Source organism: Gallus gallus, chromosome 20 (assembly GCF_016699485.2).
Source record: "Gallus gallus isolate bGalGal1 chromosome 20, bGalGal1.mat.broiler.GRCg7b, whole genome shotgun sequence".
Classification (NCBI taxonomy): domain Eukaryota; kingdom Metazoa; phylum Chordata; class Aves; order Galliformes; family Phasianidae; genus Gallus; species Gallus gallus.
This window is the reverse complement of record NC_052551.1, coordinates 12,041,132-12,063,902: the sequence shown is the minus strand read 5'-3', so window position 1 is coordinate 12,063,902 and position 22,771 is coordinate 12,041,132. Positions and strand designations below refer to the sequence as shown.

At 44.4% G+C, this 22,771-nt stretch overlaps 1 protein-coding gene across 1 annotated transcript in view; it reads right to left on the bottom strand.

Annotated features, from left to right (window-relative positions):
• Positions 1-22,771, bottom strand: part of BMP7 (bone morphogenetic protein 7) — a 44,169-nt gene that overhangs the window by 4,514 nt on the left and 16,884 nt on the right. The window contains exons 2-5 of the mRNA XM_417496.8: positions 16,106-16,298; positions 6,049-6,197; positions 1,951-2,148; positions 201-277 (exon numbers count right to left, since the gene is read on the bottom strand). Coding sequence (XP_417496.6) covers positions 201-277; positions 1,951-2,148; positions 6,049-6,197; positions 16,106-16,298 — 617 coding nt within the window. The remainder of the gene's footprint in view (positions 1-200; positions 278-1,950; positions 2,149-6,048; positions 6,198-16,105; positions 16,299-22,771) is intronic.

Here is a 22,771-nt window from a genome sequence, read left to right as displayed (position 1 = left end):
CTGAGTTTTGGCCAGTTTCACACCAAATATTTGGATATCCTAACTTGGCACTTTTTCAGCATACTAAATGCGACATGTACTTTTTTCCCCCAAGGATAAATAATAATAATAATAATTCTAAAAAATCCGTTTATTAGCTTGATCTCTCTAGCAGCCTGAAGCACCATTTGCAGAGGCACCCGGTCATGTGCAGCCCTTACCTGCCACCCCAGGTCCCTGAAGCTGACATAGAGCTCGTGCTTCTTGCAGGCTTGGCGCTGGTCGCTGCTGCTGTTCTCTGTAGGGGACAGAGGCTGTCAGGCTGGGCTGCCCAGCACCACACAACAGGGAGCGAGCGGCACTGCTCAGCTGTTGTGCTTGCTGATGCTTTTTTTGATTGTTTGGTTTTTTTTTAAGCCATTTTCAGTCTCTTGTGCTGTAGTCATAAAATATAAACTGCGCTTCTGGCCAAAGGTGGCCTGGGAAAATACTTTTTTGCCCCTGGGTTTTCTCTGACCTCATGTTTGCACAAACCAGATCTCTTTGATTATTGCCCACTGTATGAAAAGAAATAGTGAAAGGATTGATAGGAGAAAAGCAACCTTTAACTATTTCCTATGCTCCAAGCTGTCTGAGCAGGATAGCTGTACCTCCAGGCATACAAAGCAGAGGTAGGACATAATGTGAAATCTGTTCTTCTGTCCAGTGCAGCTGCAGTCAGAGTGGATGATGATGCTTTATGGTGAACCCAAAGAACAAAGCATGCGCTACAGACCTAGGAGAAGTACCAGAAGATTTTTTTTCCAACTTTTGTTGGAAACAAATTCAACGCAGGGGCCCCAGGCTGCAGGCAGACATTGCTTTGCAGGGGCTTTTCTGACCCACTCACAGAAGAAATGAATTATTTTATCCCTTATCCATCCTTTAAAAAGCAATTGATATACCAGTTAATAAAAATGCACACTTAAGCTGCAAAGCAACAATTGCCTGGGGAACTGCAAAACCCTGAGCTCAGAAATGCAAGATATGGAAAAGCATTTTAAGAGACTCCAGGATTTGGGGTGTAAGGTACAGAATTACATACATGTGGGCAGGTCAGAGAAGCCACACCTGTCTCCAGAGCTGCAGAAAAACTTCATTAATCCTAGGACAGGAATGACCTGATTAAAAGTAGGGAGCTGCAATGCGACTGACAGGGAAGAGTTCTCCCGCAGCCATGCAGGTTGCCACAGACAACCCCCAGGAAAGGCGAGTCATGTCTTGTGCCTGAGGTTGTCCTGCTCCTTTCATCCCTTGCACGCTCTTTGTCTGGTGATGTGCTCACAGAAATAGAGCTGGAATGCACTGCTGCCCTCAGTGGAGCTAGGCCTGCACTCTGGGTCCTGCTGGGAAGGTCACGGAGGGCCTGTTATGCTGAGGTATCTCATAATTAAACCACGTTTCTATTTTAAATGCCTGACAGTTTTCTTCCATATTAGGGAAGTGCAGCTCCCCCCAGAATAGCTGCAGTTATCCTGAGCAAAGAATGGGTTTTCCTCTTTTGGGATCATTAAGCCTTTGGGTGGCTGCATTTAAAATTGCAGCCTTATTTCAATTCAGATCCTCTGAAATACATGATTGTAGCACCCACGTTACTTGTTTTGAAGTCGTTATCTTAAATTCCAAACTACGAATTTACTTTGTGTGAGAGATCTTCTGTGTAGACGGCTTTTCTTCATAAAGTTGGGTTAGGACATCCCGCAGTTCCACACTGCTTCAAAGAAAAGTAGTGTTGTTTTTTCGCTTGTTTGTTTGTTTTGTTTGAATAAACCCTAATCCCAAATGGTTTCAGATCAGCAACCAAAAACTAGCAGGAAACCAAAGAGATAACAACTAACATCGAGTATGGGATAAACAGTTTCCACGTAGTGCCAGGTCCAGCACAGCATCATCCCACACCCAGCAAGAGGGACCCAGCAAACCTCCCCATACCTGCGATGTTTGACACCCGGAAGGCTTCCTGGTTCTTTGGCGTTTTGGATCGATTCTGGCTCCTCTGCTTCCCTCCTGTGGAGCGGATGCTGCGGAGATGAACCTCGGTGGCTTTGAAGAAGGCGACCGTGAAGGGCTGCTTGTTTTGTGGGCCGTGCCTCCCAATGAGCCCTGCCAGCTTGGGGTTGATGCTTTGCCCTTAACAACAACACAGCATTGAGCAGGATTGCGTTAGCTTTCCATTTTCAGCAGACATTGTAAGTACAGCAGGAAGGAGAGCTGCTGTCTGGTCCAGAAGGGTGATCCCTACGTACATCCATACGCATCAGTCCACCAAGGGCCTGGACTTAATCAGCAAAGCTACTTCTGAGGAGAGCAGCTTAGCACAGCTAACTTCATTTTATATCTGCATGTAAAAGTTTCATAAAATGCTCCTACGTATAATTATTTTACCCTAAATCCGCTTAGCATTAACTTTTCCTACATTCTTTACAGGGGTTTCATTAAGTTCACCAACCTATAATTTGAAGTGATCCTATAAAAGGAACCATAAAACTCAGCCCATAGGAGCACTAAATGCTCACTGGAAGGTTATTAACTTAAAATAAAAATGCCTTGTATGAAATGCTGTCAGAGTTCCAGATATACTGCAGCTGAGAGAAACAAACAGTTGAGATGCTCAGAGACGTTTTGCTTATTGCTGTGTCTCAGCACTGTGGTACCCAGTAACCTTGGTTCAAAGCCATTCATCACCACGCGTGCTTCCTTCATCCCACACTTTTAAAATCAATTTTATTTTGCTGGAAGGTCATTAAGTGGTTCTGCTGTGTAATTAATTGTTTTTAAAAAAATGCAAGGAGAGGTTTATGGTAGGTGAGGGCATCTAGGGTCCCTGTGCACAATTTCCCGGGCAGGACACCAGGACAGGTCAGGCTGAAACAGCAGAAAGTCATGTTTGAAGTCTTATATGTGGACACACATCAGCTTCTTCACTTCCAGCCTAAGCTCCTATCTGGAAACTTGTCTGGTTTTCATTTTAAATATATGAGGCTGAGTGCACAAAGTGCTGAAGCAAGCGCCTGCTGCTAAATAGATAGGTAGTTCCACTCAGCCTTGGGCTTTTCCAGATCCAAGCCTTACTTCCTGAAAGCAAAAACATGGAGCTGAAGGAGCTCCATGAGTACAGTCCCTGTGGCAAATCTTTCCCATTCAAAGAAGCCTTTTTGTTTCCCCACGTTGTTTCATCTACCAGGTATCTCTGTGGCTGTGGTTTTTCCAGGGCAAATTATTTCACCTTTACGATGTATCTGGAGATTAGGTCAGTGGTATGCGGTGATGTGACTGGACTTCACATAGAAATTTAAGCTTAATGGGTTTTCATTAGTGCAACAATAAGTAGCATCTGAGCAATGAATTCCTTATTTAACACCGGTGTGTTCAAGACCAGTACGGTCCCAATGTTTGCTGAAGGGAAAAGAGACTCTGTATGGGAATGTGTTCCTTTTTATTAATAATAATAGGAATTCATTTTATTAAAAAAGAGTGGAAAAATCCAGTCTTTGGGTGTATAAGAGTGTTAGAACCAGGTAGCGAAGTTAAACATGAGGGCGCGTATGTAAGTCCCCTATAAGCAGTGATAAATGTCTCCAAAAAGAACTAAAGCTGTGCTCTTGAACCAGAGAGCAAAGCCCCACCTGCCTTTATTAAGCTGCTTTTTAGTGCTGTCAAACGTGGGATCTCAGGCAGCAGCCTAAGGGAGCCCAAGGTGGTGACTGCTGCTGCCAAGCGAGGCGGATCAGAGCGGGGCTGAGAGCTCTCTGCAGGCTGCTGAGTCACTCCAATATTTTTCTTGCTTGCTGCTTGAGCTGATCCCCATTATCTAAGAGTAAAATTCTACCCTGTGATTCCACCTTAGTTTTACACGTTGATACCTATTTGGCAAGATTATAAAGAAATGAAAAGATCAGTTACTTGATTTCTTTTCTGCAGTCTCATCTGGACAATACTCATGGTGTCACCATAAAGTTTTTTTTTTAATGGAAGCTGTGCTGGTTTCATGGATGGAGATCTCAATATTTAAGGACAGATACAAAGCAACAATCTTTCACTTAAATCTTTGGGGGTTGCCCAAGCATACAGAGTTCCAGCAAAGCCCTGCTGTGCTTGCAGCAGATGATTTTCATATGAAATCCAGGTGTAAAAGCAGTTCTCTTGTCAGTGTGCAGTTGGTCTAAGTCCAAAGCAAAACTTGGGGAGCAAGGAAGGACATGTCCTTGCCATTCAAAATAGAAGGAGAAATTCACATGCACGGTGGAGAAATGTGCGAGCAGAAGTGTGCTGTCAGGGGACTCAGTTACAGACGGCAAGAGACAATCAGGCCCTGTATCGCTGTATTTACTTTCTGAATGCTGCAGTTGGCTTTCCTAACTACAGTGACAGGCTGATTAAAGTGTTTTGTTAATCTATTTTGAGGAAGCAGCAACTTATTTTTTATGTTATTTCAAACACGTTTATAAACACAGCTGGATTTTTCAGGAGTGTAAAGAGAAACCAGATTCCTGATCTGCTTTGGGTGATGAAACAGATGAGGATGCACAGATCGTTGAAACAGAGATTTTTCTGGTTTTGAAGACTTGCTCTGATAGATTTGGCTTATGCTTTTAAGGGCCCATTTCTGACTGCTCCAGCTCAGCAGATCCCATGGCTCTGTGTGTTGTTGCCTTTCCTTGTATGTGGAACCCTGGAAAGTCACAAGTGAAATCTGTAAGATTTCACCTATAAGAAAACAACTACCTGGGTTTCTCCTCAGTAATGAAGAAGGGACTGACCTGCACTGTAAGAACACTTGGTCAGGGCTGGGCAAAGCAGTGATAAGGTGTTCTGAGCAGAAAAGCATGAGAGTGATACTGTAGTGTCTATAGAGTTTAGAGATACTAAGCATACCTCCAGCTACTGCTTTTCTATGGGCTCTAGACTGGATCTGGATGGTTTTCCTCTGTGTGAACCTGAATTGAACGAATGTGCCATCACTTTGGACACATCTGTAATCCCAAGTATTTCCTTTAGGAGGCAAACTGGAAATTAAAAGCAAGGACAGGTGACTGAAAACAGGGTTGAATTTGTCTTGGCTCAGTCGTCTTTACTCTTTTCGTTTTAAGAGTCACGATAGTTTCTAAATCAGGTTGAATTTGAATCTTTATGCAGAGATGGCAAAAGGTATCTGTTGTTGGGGTGGGGACTGGTAACTTCCATGGTGAATCTCTTGCTTTGTGTGTTTTGGGGTTTCTGCATTCAGAGATCACTCAGAAGGGGCAGGTTAAAACAAACCCTGGGCACCTCTCTGTGCAAAGGTCTCACGTGAGTGAAATCACCCTTTCATGTAATGACTCTCTTTCAAAACTGCTTTGCAAAATACTGCCTACCGGAAATGTTCAGTGTTGTATAGCAATGAACAGTAAATGATATCATAGATGCGTATCTGGAGAATGAAAGTCTGTTATGCTTAGATAGCTGTATTCAGGTTGTTTATAAGAGCTTTCCCTTGGGTTTTGCCTAACCTCTCCTGTAGAGCAGCCAGTTTCAGATGGTCCCAGGTCCTGGGAACCCAGAGCATCCAGGGTACTTCAGCTTTCTTACACAAGTCTCCAAGTGAGCATTAGGAATCTCAGCTTTAGAATAAAGCAGTATGGCTCTTTAGTTAAGACCTAGTTAGGAAAATTCCCAGCCTGATTCCAAACAGCCCTTCTGAAGATATTGGAGAGCCAGCTTTTCCCATCCATTCTCAGTCATCACAACTGTACTGGAGCTGGAGAAATGAAGGAGTGGTTCTGTTGTGCTCTGTTGCCAGCAGTGTACACATAGCTGTGTGCACATCCCAAACACGGTAATACTGACGTGACTGCACACAGATTACTAATCTGCTAAAGCATCTGAGTACATCCTAAACTTGAAATATGTCTTTTTCACATCTTAAGCAAATACAGGAAAAATATTCTCATGAGATCCTGTTCAAAGGACAGAATACTAAATGCTTAAGGCTTCTCCTGGTTGGGACTGTATACCCAAAACAGATATTAACTGACGTAGTTTGAAACTCACCATCTATGCTTTCCACAGATAGCTGCAGGCCAAGGTTGTGCTGTGGATTCACCACCCAGTGATTACTGGTTGCAGTGATGTCAAACACCAGCCACCCCTCTTCTGCAGCCCAGATGGTTCTGGAGTCGAGCAGGAACAAATCAGAATCCCTGAAACAAGATGTGTAACTCCAGTTAGTTGGACTTTCCACCGGGATCTCTAAGGGCATTCACATACATGCTTTACACAACATGCTTGGTCGGCTTTCAGGAGCAGACAGGTTATGCTGGAGCGGGGCTGGTATGCTTTCCTCCCTAATCACCTTCATATGAAGTGCTTTTCTCCCCTTCAAAAAAGGGAGGATGTGTTGAAGCAGAGTTGAGGTGGTTTTGGGTTACTTTGCTGCTGCAGTTAACCTTAGAGCTGCTGATGTGACTTCAGAAGAAATGCTTGCCAGGCCCAGATTTGCAAAATTATTGTTTGCATATGCAAACCTAGTAATTGGGCAGACAATGCTGCTCATTATCCTTTCCACACATCATTTCCTGACTTTTATGCATAATTGTAGCACTAGTGCAAGCCAGCTGGAACACTGTCGTGCATATATTAACATATGTAATGGTTTTTTAAACTTGTTCATCTGAGGTTGCAGATAATTGGTGGAGGCAATCACCCTCTGAACAGTCACAGGTTTGCATTACATTGGGTGGCAATTTCCTTTCAATTTGTTCCTTAAAATCTTAAAAGACCACTGCTGGATTATTCTGGTTGAAGAACTGAAACCAGATCAGGAGTAGAGAGGATTTCACGCATTTAAGAGGGGTGAAATCATTCTGGATTTACAAAACATTTCTTGGCAAATTTCTGTAAAATGAAAATTTGAGAAAAAAAGCAGGTTGGGCAAAGGAAAGAATCTTCTCTTATCAGAAGCTAAGGAAGAGATAGAGCGTGTTGAAAATAGTAACAGAATTGGATGGCAATGCAGTTCCTTTTCACAAAAGACTTTACAAGAAGAAACAGGGTGGAAGTGCCTGGACAAGTCCTGCAAGGGCTGCAGTGCACTGATGTGATAACTTGTTTCAGTGTAATTACATCCTCCTGAATGAAAATACATCCTTGGAAAACCCTTTGCTCATGTCCTCAGAGCTAGAAGAAGGCCTTACTAATTTTGTCACCATTGATTTGTCAGTGCTAATACATATTTATTTAACTTAATTTTCTCAGTGGCTCTCGTTTGCACAAAATATTAAGTGATCAAAAGTGAATCAGGGAAGAGCTGTCAGCACAGAGGCTTTTGCCTTTCAGATTTTAGTAATTATTTTCCCTGGGAGATACAGAGAAATTAGCAGCTTTTGTCTCACACAACCGACTCAAAACAGAAACGGAGTTTTACTGCAGTGTTCTTGCTACCTAGTTCTCCTCTCAACCTTTGCGGGTGAGGGTGTGTGAGGGATGATGGCTTTCCTCCGTGAGCTCATAGATGTCACCACCTCTGGCTCTGGGCTGGCTCTCATGGAACTGAACTTCAGAGATGAGTTCCACAGAGCACGTGAGCACACCACCGAGCACGTGTAGAAGGAGGGTTGTGTTGTTTCCTCACCAGTGCATGACACTGTTAGCCTCTGCGTACAGCACAGCTGCATGTGTTGATTCTGCCTGTGCTCTGTGTGATAGTTTGGGGACTGCAGTGGCTTTCTGGGTCAGCTCAGTGCCAAACAAAGAAGCAGGTCTGATCTTTGCAGGAGATCTTCTGTGGGTGTGGGACGGAGGTAATGACTGCAGTGCCTCCCGTTGCCCAGCACTTCTGTGCCGTGCTTCCTTTTTGACAAAGTTTTGGTTTGTGGAAGAAGCCCTACGTGAGAATTGAACTTTCTGTTTTCTTGCCAGGACACAGGGGATCCTACATGGAACGCTTCAGCAGATGTTTGTGCAGCCAGGGCTTAGGAAGGGGCTGTGGTGCAGGCGATGGAGAGGATCAGCCCAGGTGTGGGATTTGCTCTCTGGAGCTGTCAGCTCTGCTGGGCACACCTAGAGCAGCCAAAAACAGGCATCACAGATAACCCCCTCCCTCTGTGCCTGTGGTGTTTACAGGGAGGCACAATGCTTGAGCTCAGACCTGGGGGGTGTGCAGATTTCCCAGGGTTCCATCCCCACCCTGAAGCAATGGCTGTGTTCCCACAGTGCATGACACAGCCGCACGGACACCTCCCGCCCTTCCCTGTTTACAACACGCTGAGCAGAATGCATCCCAGAGGAGCTGGAGATGAGGGAGTAGTAAGGATTGGGCCATTCTGATGGCTGACTCCAAGTTTCCAGAAGTGAAGGGCTTTTATATTCACATACTGCATCATTTAAGCATGGCCCCTGACTGGAACTCATGATTCACACAAGGGTTAGTTAATAGCGACTTGGCTTGCTTGGTTTTTCTGCCTTGTAGTTTGCAGGTTGAAGATAATAGCAGTAATGATGTATATACTTTTTTTTTTTTTTAACTTCTGCTCAACTGCAGTGTTATTACTCAGAAAAAAACAGCCTTTAAGCCTCCCATGCTGACATGATGCAATCAGGGTAACCAGACAACATGAGGCATCAAGTACCAGGGTGAGTCAGGCTGGGAAATTGTATAATGCATTTGTTTTCCGGTAGTTACAGCAATGTGCAAACAATAGGCCTGTAGGGGAAGCCCAAAGTGAGAGAGATCAAAGGGACCCACTAAGGAGTAATGTCCTTCCCACGCACACTTGGAACATTTGGACCCAAATAGTCCTTGTGTCAGATGCTCTCTGGGGAAGTTCAAGCACCCTTGGATTTGCACTCTCAACTCTGGCCCACCAGCGGTGGCCAGGACTGGGATGCCAAAGCTGCCTGGCCTTGAAAGCAGGGCGTCTGACACTCCTCATGTTGTGGCACCTGAGGTTCCAGTGAAAAGAAACCTCCTGTTCTGCTCAAAAGAACAACCTCCCTTTAAGTGAAATGCCCTGCTCCATGAAGACTTATGGCAAAACAGTGTTGAATCACTAGCTAAGAGACAGCAATCCCTTTAGACATCAGTGTTGGGTTACTGTATGCAGCACAGCAAAGAAGTGTTATTCTGTTCAGTCTTCAAATTTGTTCTGAGGGCTCCTGATTAATGAGTTGTTGTACAAGTTAGTGCTAGTTAAGTCTAATGTGGCTGGTTGTGGTGTTTGATTTGAGATAAAGATCTAAGCACAAAGGGGAAAGGTTTCTAGTGCACATCTTACCCACCGGTACCTGACCTAGCAACTGTGTGCATACTTAGAGCAGGATCGATAATGGCTTTACAACCAGGAGGCAGAGATGCACTTTGGTTCCTTGTACCTCTGTTCAGTTCCTTAATTTGAGACATGCAGAGCATGTGGGAAGCTTCACTGAGCCTTCTATCAGGCCAAGAGATACAAAAAGGAACATGATCCTCATTTTACAGAAAATTAAGCTGGGACATGGAAATGTTAATGTCTAGATTAGAGTTACATAAATGATGAAGTCTGGATCCAGACCACAAGTATGTTTTGTTGAGACCACATCAAAATGGCTCAGTGTTCAAAGTGCTTACATCAGTGGGAGTGTCAGAGCTACTAGAGATGATAAAACTCGGGGCTTTCAGCTTAGTCAGGCCGAACAGTATCAGGCTGTCAATGCAGCCAGGGCTGAGGACAGGAGGTTGGCACTTGTCTCCTGATTGCTTCAGTAGTGCTGGTGCTGGACACCAGAAAGGAGACACACCTCCCACTAGAAAGCACAGCCCAGAGTTTATCCACAGGTCATATAATTGCTGTGTGGTCTACAGAATGTCCTTTGCTAACTTGGTGTTTCTGGACAGAAGGTTGAATAACAAGTATTTGCAAAGTGAGGCAGCCAGGGGAGGATGCGCCTGAGACTGTGTATGGAAAGCAGCTGGAGTTACGGATGTGGAAGGGCTGTGTGAGCAGGAGTGAGAGCTGGTGGCATGAGTGGAATAAGGAAGGGACAGGAGGAAGTGCAGTTATAGCAGTAAGGGTGGATGAAACAAAGAAAAGGCAAGTAAGCACCCTGAAAGGGAAGAGCCGGAGAGTAGCTGTGTGGCAACCCCACTAATTCAAGATAAGAGAAGGGATTAACAACCATCTTTGCCTTTTGCTGGGGTATGTTTTCAGCCTCTCAGATACATGTTAGTTTGTAGCCATAAATTGTAGAAGTGTATCCCAAAATCAAAAGTGCAGCATCCTTCTGACCACAAGACCTGGTGGGCTGGGGCATGAGGAAGAACAGGGGCTAATGGGAGAGACCCCACAAAATTAGGAGTTGGTAGTTCTACAACAGCAAGAGAGAACAGCAGATCAAACTCTGCAGTTATTGTTTATAACGTGATAAGGTCTATATTGCTTTTCTTCTGTTTTCTCCACTCACCTTCCCCATCCTCTTTTTCAGCTCTATTATTCTATCTGCTAGTTGACACTAATGAGCACTTTCAAATGGGATAAAAATAAATAGGAAGAAGCACAGGCAGCAGAAGAGAAGACGACTCTTGGCAGCTTTCATTACAACCCAAAGTGAGCTGATTGCTGTGATGTGCTGGCCTTCCCAGAGACTGGGAGCCTTGATGGCAGCAGCCAGCCAGCAGGTCCTGCAGTCCCCTGTCGGCATCTGACAGTGCAAAGAGTGCACTCAGGCTGTCCAGCTGCTGCACAGCTCTGATCCCAACCTGCCAGTCTGAGCAGTGTTTTAAACAATAGCCATACTGTGACACCTTGCAATGGACTTCAAATTGCTTTACAAATATGCATTGGTCCTCCTCAGTTTCTAAATGGGAAACGATGGAGGCACAGATATGTTAAATGTCTTACTGACTCACTGTATAAGCCACAGGAGCATAATCCTATCCTCTTGACTGGTATTATAACCTTAGAGGAGCTCTTTAGGTCACTGGCATGGTGCAAGCTGGCAAATTAACTGAAAGGTAGCCCAAAGGCAAAGCTGGCATGGAAGCTGTGAGCAATTCATGTCCAGGTTTGAACAGTGGAGGCAGGAGAAAGCAAAAAGGGCATCCCAGGAAGGGGAGAGGAGGTCTGGGGTTGGAAGACATCTGTTTGGATTAAAAAACTGCAGTATCCAGATTCCAGTTTGCTTGGTGTCATTGCTTAAAGTTGGCTGCAGCTGTCCAAAGACAAGCTTAGGAAAATATTTTTCAGACTTTCCTACTCTGAGAGGGCCCCAGGATCTCACTGGGCCTCTCCCTGGCACATGACAACACAAACCCGGTGCAGCCCTCCTCCCACACTGCCCCGGCATCCCTGGCCTTTCCTTCCCTCGCATTCCCCCCTGGTAAAAGCACTCTCAGGCTCCCAGAGGAGCAGCTGCCAGTGGAGCAGCCCGTTGCTTCCCCAGGTGAAGGCATGGCCCCAGCAGGGAGCACGGAGTGCAGGAGGTGGTTTCCGAGGGCTGTGATGCTGGTAAAACAGGTCTGGGTACATTTTGTTGAATGTGGGGAGAAATAAAATTCGTTTAAACATTTCAACAGATTCTTAGTTCTGTCTCACGTGTCCCCACTGCTGTTCTCCCTTTTCTGTATAGTGTTTGAGAAGGAGATCTAGGTTTCAAATGCTGATTAAAAGTGGCAGTGGGAGAGTTTGGTACGGAGCCTTTATGAAGCCCCTTGTACAAACAGTGCTGAGAGAAATGAGGTTATGTACCTATCTCTGACACTCCATATGCAGATGTTTCTGCTCAGTATTGAATCGCTGTTCATAAGTGCATCGCTTAGCTGAGGAAGAGCCCACTGGAGGATGCAGAATGCCTCCTGCAGCTACACAAGTGTCTGTGAAGAGCTGTGCTTGCTCAGTGAGTTCAGGACTTGTGAGGGGTTTTTGCAGGCTGCAGTGGCTTTTAGGAATGGTCTGAAAGAAACAACTAAGTGCAGCTCTGTCCTTGGAGAGCTACAGAGTTTCCATGCTGGAGTTCCCTTGCTGCTGTGCCCAAAAACATAACAGGGCAAGGACAGTTACTGACCTATGTGCAGACATCACACACAAAAAAGATCAGAAGTACTGTCAGTACCTTTCTAGATGCTGTCAGAGTACCTGCAGGTGTTGTCCTGGTGCTGGGATGCTATGTTAGACTGTATCTTTCTTCACTGCACAATTCCTTGAACAGTTATACTGGTATTTTATGAAGTTCCAAAAAGAAGGCACATCTGCCTCTCCTGTTGGGTGGGTCTAAGCCCACCTTAGTTACTAAAATTACGTTTCAACCCACAACGTGGGAACAGATCCGCATGAACAGGGAAAGGACTCTGGAGAGGGGCTCAGGTTTGATCTAGGTGCAGAAGTGGCTTACTTTGAAATACAAACTAAAGCATTTCAGCTGCAAGTCAAACCTGGGAATGCACCGTGCAAGATCTTATTTTTCTGTAGGGCTGGTAACATGAGCATTCAAATCGTTCGCTGCCTTTGAAGCCTGTGAAATCCACAGTGGCCACAAAGCGAACATGTAGCAACTACCTTACGACTACTAAAGGCTGGTCAAGTACCTGGCTTTATTCTTTCCAGTAACAAAACTCCCATCCACTTCAAAGGGGTTGGGATTTACCCCACAGTGCAAGTGCTGGGTTCACTGAAATTGAAGATGAAAGTGGGATAAGGTATGTCAGCTTTGGAAGGTGCAGACAGATGAGCAAGTTTGAGCTCTTGATGTTGATGGGAGCTTCCTGGTGCCTTTAGTTCCCACTAGCAAGTGGTGACCCCAAGCAGGACTCCATGTCCTGCTGCTCAGCACCTTCCTCAGCCCAGGTGCTGGCTTTATGAAACTATTTCCCAAGCCTTTGGGTGAGTGAACCATGAAGACCAAACAGAAGTCGGACATGAGTCACTGGACTTTCAGTTGCGCACACAAAGCTTTGGAACGTGTTATTTTAGTCAAAATATCGACTGTTTTCTCAGTGTTTATTATATTTGGAACCTTTTGTTCGTGAATGTACTTGTTTGCTTACAATGAATAACTGCTGCTAAATACCTAAAGAATGCTGTACCTGCTTTTTTACACAGGAGATGTTTCTAGTTTGAAAGGTTTGCCTTGCGATGAATTCATAGATTTGGAAAGATCAGAAAGATTTGATCATTTAGTCTGGATGTCTATAAACACCTGTGTTAGCAGCTTTGGACTGACAGAGACCATTTATCTTAGTCAAAGTCCTGAGGGGCATGCAGCCTGCTAGAGGGTGGAGCAGTGCTCCATGGAGTGAGGCATGGACCTGCCCATGACTGAGCAGGCAGACAGGCGAGAGCTTCCATCCTGTGTGCAAGTGTCAGTATCAGCGAGGGAGAGAATTTCAGAAACAGTCTGCTGTGGGTGCAGCCATCTATCTGTAAAGACCTAGACCTGTATTTTCACCCATGGTAAACTGCAGACAGAGTCGTTGCTGGTTAAATACCTGCCAACCTGTCTGAACTCGTAAAGTAAGTAATTAATTGTTGAGTTGCTAGTACTTATGGTTTATTTGAACTGAGGGCACACCAGCACACCCTCAAAACTGGAGGCTTATCTGAGGTTTAACTGAAATCGAAGCTGTCAGCACATCCAGTGGTCTCTTCATCCGCAAATAAAAGATCCCCAGTCAGCCACAAGTTTGTCATTCCAGCTGAATGCAGTACTACTTTGGGCCGTAGAAGCTATCCCAGCCTCTGCTGTGTGCTGCAGGAGGAGCAATGAATGCTGCATCAGGGTACTTGAATGCAGAGCACTCTGTGGGAGAGCACAGGCTTGGAGAAATTCTAGGTTTTCAGACCTTGAAAGGCAATTCAAGTAATCTGCTGGGAGATGCCACTGCCATTTTATCGCCCTAAGAGCACAGGGAGAGGGAAAACCATTTGTTGTTTTGTTGGCCAATATACCTGCCATGCTCTAGGGAAAGGAATCGACAAAGCAAAATGCGAGCAAAGGCTTTCTTGCCTGGGGGCGGGGGGAAGAGTTTGGCTTTGTTTTGTTCCTGTTGCTAACAACTCCGATGGGGCTGACTTTCCAGCCTGCTCAGGATGAGACAAACAGCCAAAAAAGCATCAAAGCGAATGGGTGTTTTTTGATCAACATTGGAGAGAGTTTGTTTTCTTTCTCCACTTGCCCAATGACACACTCACTTGGATGACTGGTCTGTGACAGGGCTGCTTGGAAAATGTTAGTGGAAAAATGCAGAAAAAGAGCAAATATTTTTACAAATGCTAGTGACAATATTTTTACCTTTGGTCAATCCAAACCAACAGGAATATTTTTTCAGCACAAACTGTTCAAAACTCAACATTGTCTGTGCCAAAATGTATGCAGAGGTTGAATATGCATGAACACTCGTTAAAAAAGATGTTCCTGTGGTGAATATGATGCAGTAAAATTGCATCTAATCTTGTAGCTGGAACATCTGTATAATTAGCAAGATTCCTCACCTCTTCCACCCAGTGGTTCATGTAGATGCCTGCCCTTTGCAAGCATTTTTTCCTTTAGGAATAAGAACTTGTGGAGGAGGCAGCTCACAGAAACACTTGCTGCTCCAAGCAGTTGTATCCACATAGCCATCCCCAGAAGGGACATCACAGACCTCTCTGTGGATATTTTTAGCAAGCCTGTGGATGTATCATCTTAAAATTAAGATGACACTCAGTTCTGTCAGTAAATTTCCTAGTGAGCACCTCACTAATCAGGATACGAAGGAGAACTTCCCTGGCATCATCTTGATGAGGAAGGACATTTACTCCAAGGATATTTTGGCATTCTCTCCAGACCTGGCACACTGAACATCTGCCAGCACATTTCCTTCTGCTCTTCCCAAGAGCAGAAAGTTCTCCCCACAGGCTTTTACCTTCATGACCTACCCGAGAAGTACAGCAAAAGGAGTCTCCTGTCTCCCTAGGGGCCAAGGATGGAGTGAACATAAATGTTAGTAGTAAGAAGAATCTAAGAGGTCCTATGCAGTTCGTGGCATGTTGCTGTTTCCTTTTTGAAACCCTAGTTAAAAGGCATAGGTTATCATTGATAAAAATAGGTTAATACTATCACAGTCCCCCAAACCCTGTAAGTAAGTGTCATTAGAAATGTTGAGGAGCCAAGAGTTTAGACCCACGCAGCAGTGTTTAAACACTTACACAACAAAGCCTGTTGAATGTCTCACTGTTTAAAAATGTTGATAAGGTCTCCTGTTGTATTTTAACGGATCAAAAATGCAAAACTTTTTTTTTTTTTCATTTTTATTACCTCTTATAAAACTGTGAAGCCAGAATCCTGATTGCACTATTGTTTCTTACCATTTTGGACTTTCCCCTTCTTAAATCCCTTGTGTTTCTCTCTTCATAAACCTAAATTAGGGCTGTAGTGTTATTGCCTCGTATTTAGTGATCCTAAAGAATAACTTCTGACTAGCATGTGACTGTGAATACTTTTCATGTAAATAAATGTAACCTCATTTTTGGTAGGATGTGTGTTTAGAAGAAATACGTGCCAGTGAAACTAAGTGCTTTTGATAAATGGTTTGAGATTGCTGATTAATTGGAACTAAAAACAGATGAGAAAATTAAACATATGTTCTTATTCAAGTTCCCTGGAGGATTTGTCAGGGAGCTTGGCATACATTAATAATTGCTTGGAATGGATTTAATGGCTCATCTTGTAGTTTTGCACACACAAAACAATCAGTCAATATAAAGAGCGTGGTGTCATCTGTCTTTGTTAATTAGGGTTCTCAAACGCCTTCGGTAATAAAGGCTAGCAGTTAAGCTGCAATTAGAAAGGAAGCATTCAGGTGTGGTTTTACCACTTTGAGATCCATAAGCAGCAAGAGGAATAGGGCAGGTCTTCCAGAAAGCTTGAAATACTTTGCACCCATGGTCTCCTCCTGCCCCAGGGCACCTTCAGCCCGTGCCCCTGGGGCTGAGTACACACAGCAGACATGCTGACAATAGCACTGAGATTTCACCATACCACCCTTGTGCCTAAACCCCTTTTGCTGATGGCACCAGTTTATCTAACAGTATTGACCATAACCCTTAGAAGGAACCTGCTGCGCTTGTGCTTTATCAGGATTTCCCTGTGGGTCACTCACCTTCCTGGGTGCTCCTGGAGGACCTGGTAGACACTAATCTGGAACGTTTCATTATCGAAGCGTTCGCGGATGTAATCCTTGTATATCCTGAACTCGGCAGCCGTCACTTCTTCCCCCTCTGGGATTCTGGAGAGATCAAACCTGAACTCTCGGTAATGGCAGCGCTGATGGTGAAACTCTCTGTCATGCTCCACTGAAACAGAAAAACAGCCCATTAGCCACCTGCTTTGTTCCCTTTCCTCTCACCATCAAACACGCTTGTGAGTTGCCACAACAGAAAAGGGCAAGAATATCAGATTGCAGCATCTCATGCTGTCCTTTCGTTTGTTAAAGCACATAGGAAATACAAGACTTTATCTAGGCTACTGTAAGTATAAAGATGTTTGATGGAGTGTCTTTGAAACAGTTTTACAACTGCCTGGTACAGGTGACTGTTGTGTTTTAATGATTTTGGCAGCCTTGTGCTTAACAAGTGATTCTGGACATTTGCCACTGATAACAACCAAGCTGCTGTGGGAAGAGGCGAAAGGCACAGATGGGGTTTTTGGGGAGGGCTGGTCCTCAGCCTGACTGCCTCCTGAGGAAAACACATACATATACCCACACCCATGTACACAAGTGTGCAGATTCCAGTCTGCAAGGCTTTTCATGCCGGTGACCCACATTTGGTGCCAGCTGAATTCATTACAGACACACAGTGCCGCTCCTAGGGATGAAGGTTTCATTTTAAGGCCCCTGAGCAACACATCAGCCCGCCGCCCTGATGGGGCCGTACCACTGCTTGTGGCTGTTGGGACAGAGGGTCAGTGGTGGGGAGACGGAATTCTGGGGCTGTCCCCCAGCGATGGGAGCGGAGGTGTCAGTGCCCCATCCAAACACACAAAGTGCAGCACCCTTCGTTGGACAGACTCCAAATTAAATAGACAAGTCAGACAAAGGGGAATGGGGAAGCAGAGGTATGAGGGGATGGGCAGACTCGCCAGAGGTCACACCGTGCATCGTTCTAAGAGCTGAGGCTTGAACCAGGGACTTCCCGTGTGTCCTGGTCCTGTTGTCTGTCCACTTGACCTCCCTGCAGCTCGACTGCACAATTCAAGTAGTTAGCTCTGAGATTTTCTTGGCAAAGAATGCGTGTCTTTCTACAGGCCTGATTCTCTTCTGGCAGCAGTAAATCCATTGTGTAAATCCACTGACTTAAATGGAATTACTCCTGAAAAAGAGGAGTTTCAGCCCGAGTCTGGAAATTGCTATTTAAATGTACAGCAGTGTGCAGTACAGACATATATGAGCACCGGAGTACAGGCGAGGGCCCCCCCGGCAGCGGGGACAGCTCGGGGGGCCCACAGGACCTGAGCAGGGTCAGCACTGCTCTGCTGGCCGACACACAGCAGTTGGCCGCGGGCGCTTCCTCCTCTCGCACATCATCGCTGCAAGGAGTCCAGGGCTCGTCGTTTGCCACTGTATGATTGCTGCTCAGGGAAATACTTCAGTGCTCTTGCTAATAGCTGGAATTCATCTTAGAGGAGTGTTTTAGGTATGAAACCCCTAAACTTTCCAAGACAGAGGCGATTAAGTTCAGCAAAGGGTTTTATAGTTTGGGCAGCCTTCACTCGCAGTGAATGAATGAACAAAGTTATTGTTTTGCCTACAGCTATAACATCTAGTGCAGCCTCAGGAAGATCACTTGCTCTCTCATACCCTGAAGTGTGAGAACTGTGAATAGTCACCAGCATTTGTAAAACACTTGGCAGGCTAAAACTGCCCTGTAAGTGCAAGCAACACTATTAAATATGTCTCAATCCCTTTCCTCCAAATGTTTGCAGCAGAAAAAGATACAAGTATGATTTCAGTCTCAGAGGAATTTGTTTGCACCTAAATTACGGAGGAGTGGAAAAATATTTTAATATGGAATATCTCCTTTAACCACAATTATAGAAGAATGACCATAATGTTGTGTGTTTTTAATTACATTATGGATAACATCACCAGCAGGGTGGATTATAGGCAGGTCAAACTGTAGCATGTATAGCAAGATTTGCTTCCAAAGACATCAGAAGGCTGAATTTTCAGCGTACATATGTGATGGCAAACACATCAGCCAGCACTGATCTTTAGCCACGCATCGCACAGTCTGACAACAGATGCATAAAGATAGAACTTTTTTGGGTGCTGCTGGAGTTCACAGTGATTCCCACTGCACAGCCCTAGAAAAAAATGTGTCATAGTAGCATGAGAAATTAATGGTCAGGGTCATAAAATAAAAAGCCCTGAAGTTTGAACTTTCCCATGCTTTGCAGATGTTTGGTTATAGGGTTTTGGGCTGAGCCATCTTTAGTGTTAAAGCAAACATTCCTGTGGCCATAGTCATTAAGATCATGAAAATATGTGGATATGTAACTGAAGAAAGAATCCCAAGAAACCCTTCAACTCAATGTTTATTGTTTTTCCTCTTTTTCTCTGCACTCTGGACCTATCTGCTGACCCAGAAGTAACAAATCCTTTCAGAACTAATTTATGAGAAACACTGACCCTGAATCAACATCTGTTAGATGACTGCAGTAAATCTTATTACATAATTAAACAGCAAAATCTATGTTAAAATAATGTTAAGGGTCTGACTTGAACTCATAAAAGCAAGACTCTTCATTACGAGGACTGAAATCCTATCCTTAATTCATGCTGCTGTGCTTTGGTATTTGTGAACATGTGGTACAGTATATATGATCGTGCACTTTTTGTAGTCCCCAGTAATACCTTAAGCACAACAGCATGAGGTAACAGGGGAGTGCTCAAGAAGCCCGAGTTTCCTGGGTTTGATGGGTGTTGGTCAGACCTTTGACAACTCTGCAACCAATTAATAACCTGAGGAGTCTGAATAGGGTTGAGGGACATTTAAAGAGGGGAACGGTATTTCAAAAGTTCAGTGAAACAATCAAGAGAATTGCTACATCTCTTTGAATATGGCTGTAGTTTCTCTGTTAGGTCTATAAAATCTGTGATCCTTACTGACATCACCTACCGTAATGAGAAGCTTTTGGTCATTCCTGATGGAGTTCATGTTGGTCAGCCATTATGTGTTAACTGCTCCTTTAGAAGTCACCACACAATATGGTTGCTTGCAGGTTATAGTTAATGGCCCTTCTGCCCAAAGAACTTGAACTCATGTTTGTCCCAGGCTATTACTAATCACTACCACCCAAAGGCTTTTGGTGAATGGTTTTAGCCCAGTTCCTGATTTCAAACATTGGAAACTCCAGCTCAGAAACTGCCACAACTCAAATGCCTTGGCAGGGCAGCTGCCCGGGGAGGAAGCCAAGGCTCTGGATGTGCAGTCAAAGATCATAAAATATGAAAAGGAAGAACAGCCTTGAAAAATAATTCTGCTGTGGAACAGTGTGCCTCTGCTGTGGGAAAACAGTGGATCTCATCCCCTAATGAAATAATCCAACGTGATTCACATTTGATGCACATCTAAATGCTACCTCTCCTCACTTCTAGAAGTGGACTCCTATTCTGGAGGCACAACCACTATGGACAAATTTGTGACCTAATTTAACACAAAGCTCAAAATCTGCAGTGCAAAATACCTCTTGGGTCAAGAGTGGCATGGCGAGTGTGGCAGTTAGTTGTAGCTACAATAGGAGGGGATCATTGGGCACTTCCTTTGACATAGTTCTTTGGAAAAGGCCAAGATGTTGGAGCTTGAGAGCTGTAGTGTGGAGACGGGTGACAAATTTCTGACAAAATAAGACACCAAAAGGTGTAAGGACAATTAAGGTGATGTGAACAAAACGAGCACATACCTCAGGTTACTGGTTATCAGTACATCTGCGACACCCCTCTTGCAAATATGCGAGTAAGCTCAGTCTCTGAAAGTCTGGCCTTGACTATCTGTCCACAATCTGAGTGCTGCGCAGATTGCAGCCATCTACTGATACAGACAGGGCTCTGATCTCTTGAAAGTCTTTTGTTTCTCCTAACCAACTCTGTTCTGGCATTGTAGTGATGCAAGAGGAGGCAGGGTGGCATTGTTGTGCAACAATGAGGATGTTTAAAACATGATGGATACGTATACTCAGGTGTAAAGTAGCCAAGTATCAGATAAAAAAATATTGAAAAGATGAAGATAAAATGGCACTTGTTTTGACACGTACTTTCTTCAGATACAAAACTTAAAACATTAAGGTATGGAGATGAAAAATTGCAGTTCTTGACATTTAGAACTTGTGGTAATGCAGTCAAAAACACTACCTAAAAAGGTAATGTTGGACAGAAAATCTTGTGATCCTGGTATAACACCCCAGGGTACCCAAACTTCTAAAGCAAATGATACATTAGCAGAGAGGTGGGCATCTTGAGCTGATCCCACGTTTGGTCATTTTCACAGCAAAGTATGTTAAGACTGGAAATGGCAGCTCCAGCTTTCTCAGCTTCTTTGTAAATCACTGCTGCTAAGTGAAAGGCTGATCTGAGCTAGTTCTGTAAACACTGACTGGACCACTGGTTTTGTAACATGGATTGGTGGCAGTCAAGGCATGATACACGACAGCAGTGACTGTGTTGAGACAGCTTGTGATAGCTGTTATTTCTGTCCACACACACCAAAGGAATGATAAAAGCACAGCAGCACATCAGTCGTTAACTCCATTTATCAAGTAAAGAACCAGTGGATGATGGCAATAATTTTTCAAGGGTTATTGTATTAAAAATAATTGTTTCAGAAGAGCTAAAAGAGCTAATCCAACTCCATAGGGGAGTTAAAAGAATATTTCCAATTTCAGTGGGTTTCACAGGAGTCCTTACTTCTGCCAATCTACTTAGTGAAGTTGGTTTTTTTTACATACTTATTTTCTGAAGGTGTAAAAACAACCTCATTTCCACAAGCAAAGTAAACACCAAATAGTTTTTGTGCTCAGGCTGCCAAACTGTGAAAGCTTTGGTAATTCTATGCCTCCTTCCCCCAGCACGTATGGACGATGTCCTTGGAATACATTTTGAATATTGCAACAAGTAAAAATTTAAAATTCCCGTCAACACTTTCCTCCTCGTAGTGTGTGAATTTCTTTACAAGACACTTCAAGAATAGTCGTCTCGTTTATTGCGGTGATCACAGAAGCTGGGATGCTACTTGTTTCTAATTTACAAGGGGAAAAAAAAGCACCAAAAGGAATGTGTAGTAGGGTGTCTGTAACTTCTTTACTCCCCAAAAAGGCCAGAAGGGATTTGTAAAGGACTTTAATCTCAAATAGATTAAAGGTCCTGAATTCCTGAGACTGAAAGATAAGTCAGAGGAAAATAGATTCCAAGAGACAACACCCCCTCGCCTCAGCCTCAGCCACGCGGGAGAGCCATCAGCCCTCTCCTGGGAAACCTGCTGCAGATCTGGATGCCAAAACCAATCTGCCACACTTCAGCAGTGAGGTCTAACAGGTTTTTAGAGTGTCCCTGTGGCTGCCTGGCCCGGGGGACTGCAGGAGTCGTGGAGGTGAGCTCAGCAGATAGGAGAGTCTTTAACTCCTTCTCCTCTGACAGCTGCAGAGCTGCAGAAAAGCAGTGCTTCCCTCGAGGTGACGGCAGCTAGCTGGCTTGTGCTGCGGGCTGAGGGTTTTAGCCTTGGTGTTTTCACAGAAGAGCAAAATGTGCTTTGATTTACCGTGAAAAATGCTATTTGAATTTCCATAGAAAGATTCCCTCCGTAACTTAGAGCTCCTAACCCAAATCTTGAGAAACTTCCTTGCATCGCCTGTGCAGAGGTTCCTAGAAACCAGCTACCCTGGGACCCACAAACATCCACAGCCCTACAGATGCTACAGCCTCCAGAGGGAGGTCAGCTCCTGCCTGTGCTTTGCCCGCTGTCCCCATAGGAAGGGGCTGTGGCATGAGGAACATGCCAGCCCCCACGGCCTGGCCTCACAGCCGCTGTGAAACGGCACTGTAAATTGTCAGGATGCCAAATTTGAGAGCTCTTGATGGGATCCTAATTAACAGGGATTAAATGCTCCCTTTATAAATTGCACTCCTTTGCCTCTAAATTGGTGGATAAAATCGCGTCACTTATGAAATATGGACCTTTCCTCCTTACATTGGTGAGGTTCGAGGAGGAAACCAATTAGGGGGAGGATCCAGTGTGTCTGCAGCTGAAAGGCCCTACTGGGCTCAGCAGGACTCCTGGAGCAAGGAGTGCAAGGTCAGTCTGTACGTTTTCCTCAGGAGAACAGAGAGTATAATAAAGATGGCAATCACGCCATTCCAAGCCACAGACAGCAAAGGCCCGTGCTTCCCTCATTGTGCTTGATGGCAAGAGCTACAGGGGCATTAGAAATTAAGTAAATTTCTAATGGCAAGAATTTGGGAATGTGACATTCTGTGATTGGTTTTCATTTGCTTCATTCTCTCGGTTAAAAGATTTGCTTACTAACATTAGGCAGCTAATGCAGCAATTAAAGAAATGCCTGAAGAAGAGGCAGCTAAAGAATATCAAGTGGGAGTCCTATGGACTGAGTAGACCAAAAATATCCTGGGTTGTACATAACTGATGGGATTATTATTTTTTAAGAGGGGTAAAAAGTTTTGGAGGGCTTTTTTTTTACACTGGTTAGCTGCAGCATCCAACTTATCAAAAAGCTACTGTGGGTTTCTGGAGAAATGAAAGGGAAAATAAATGTG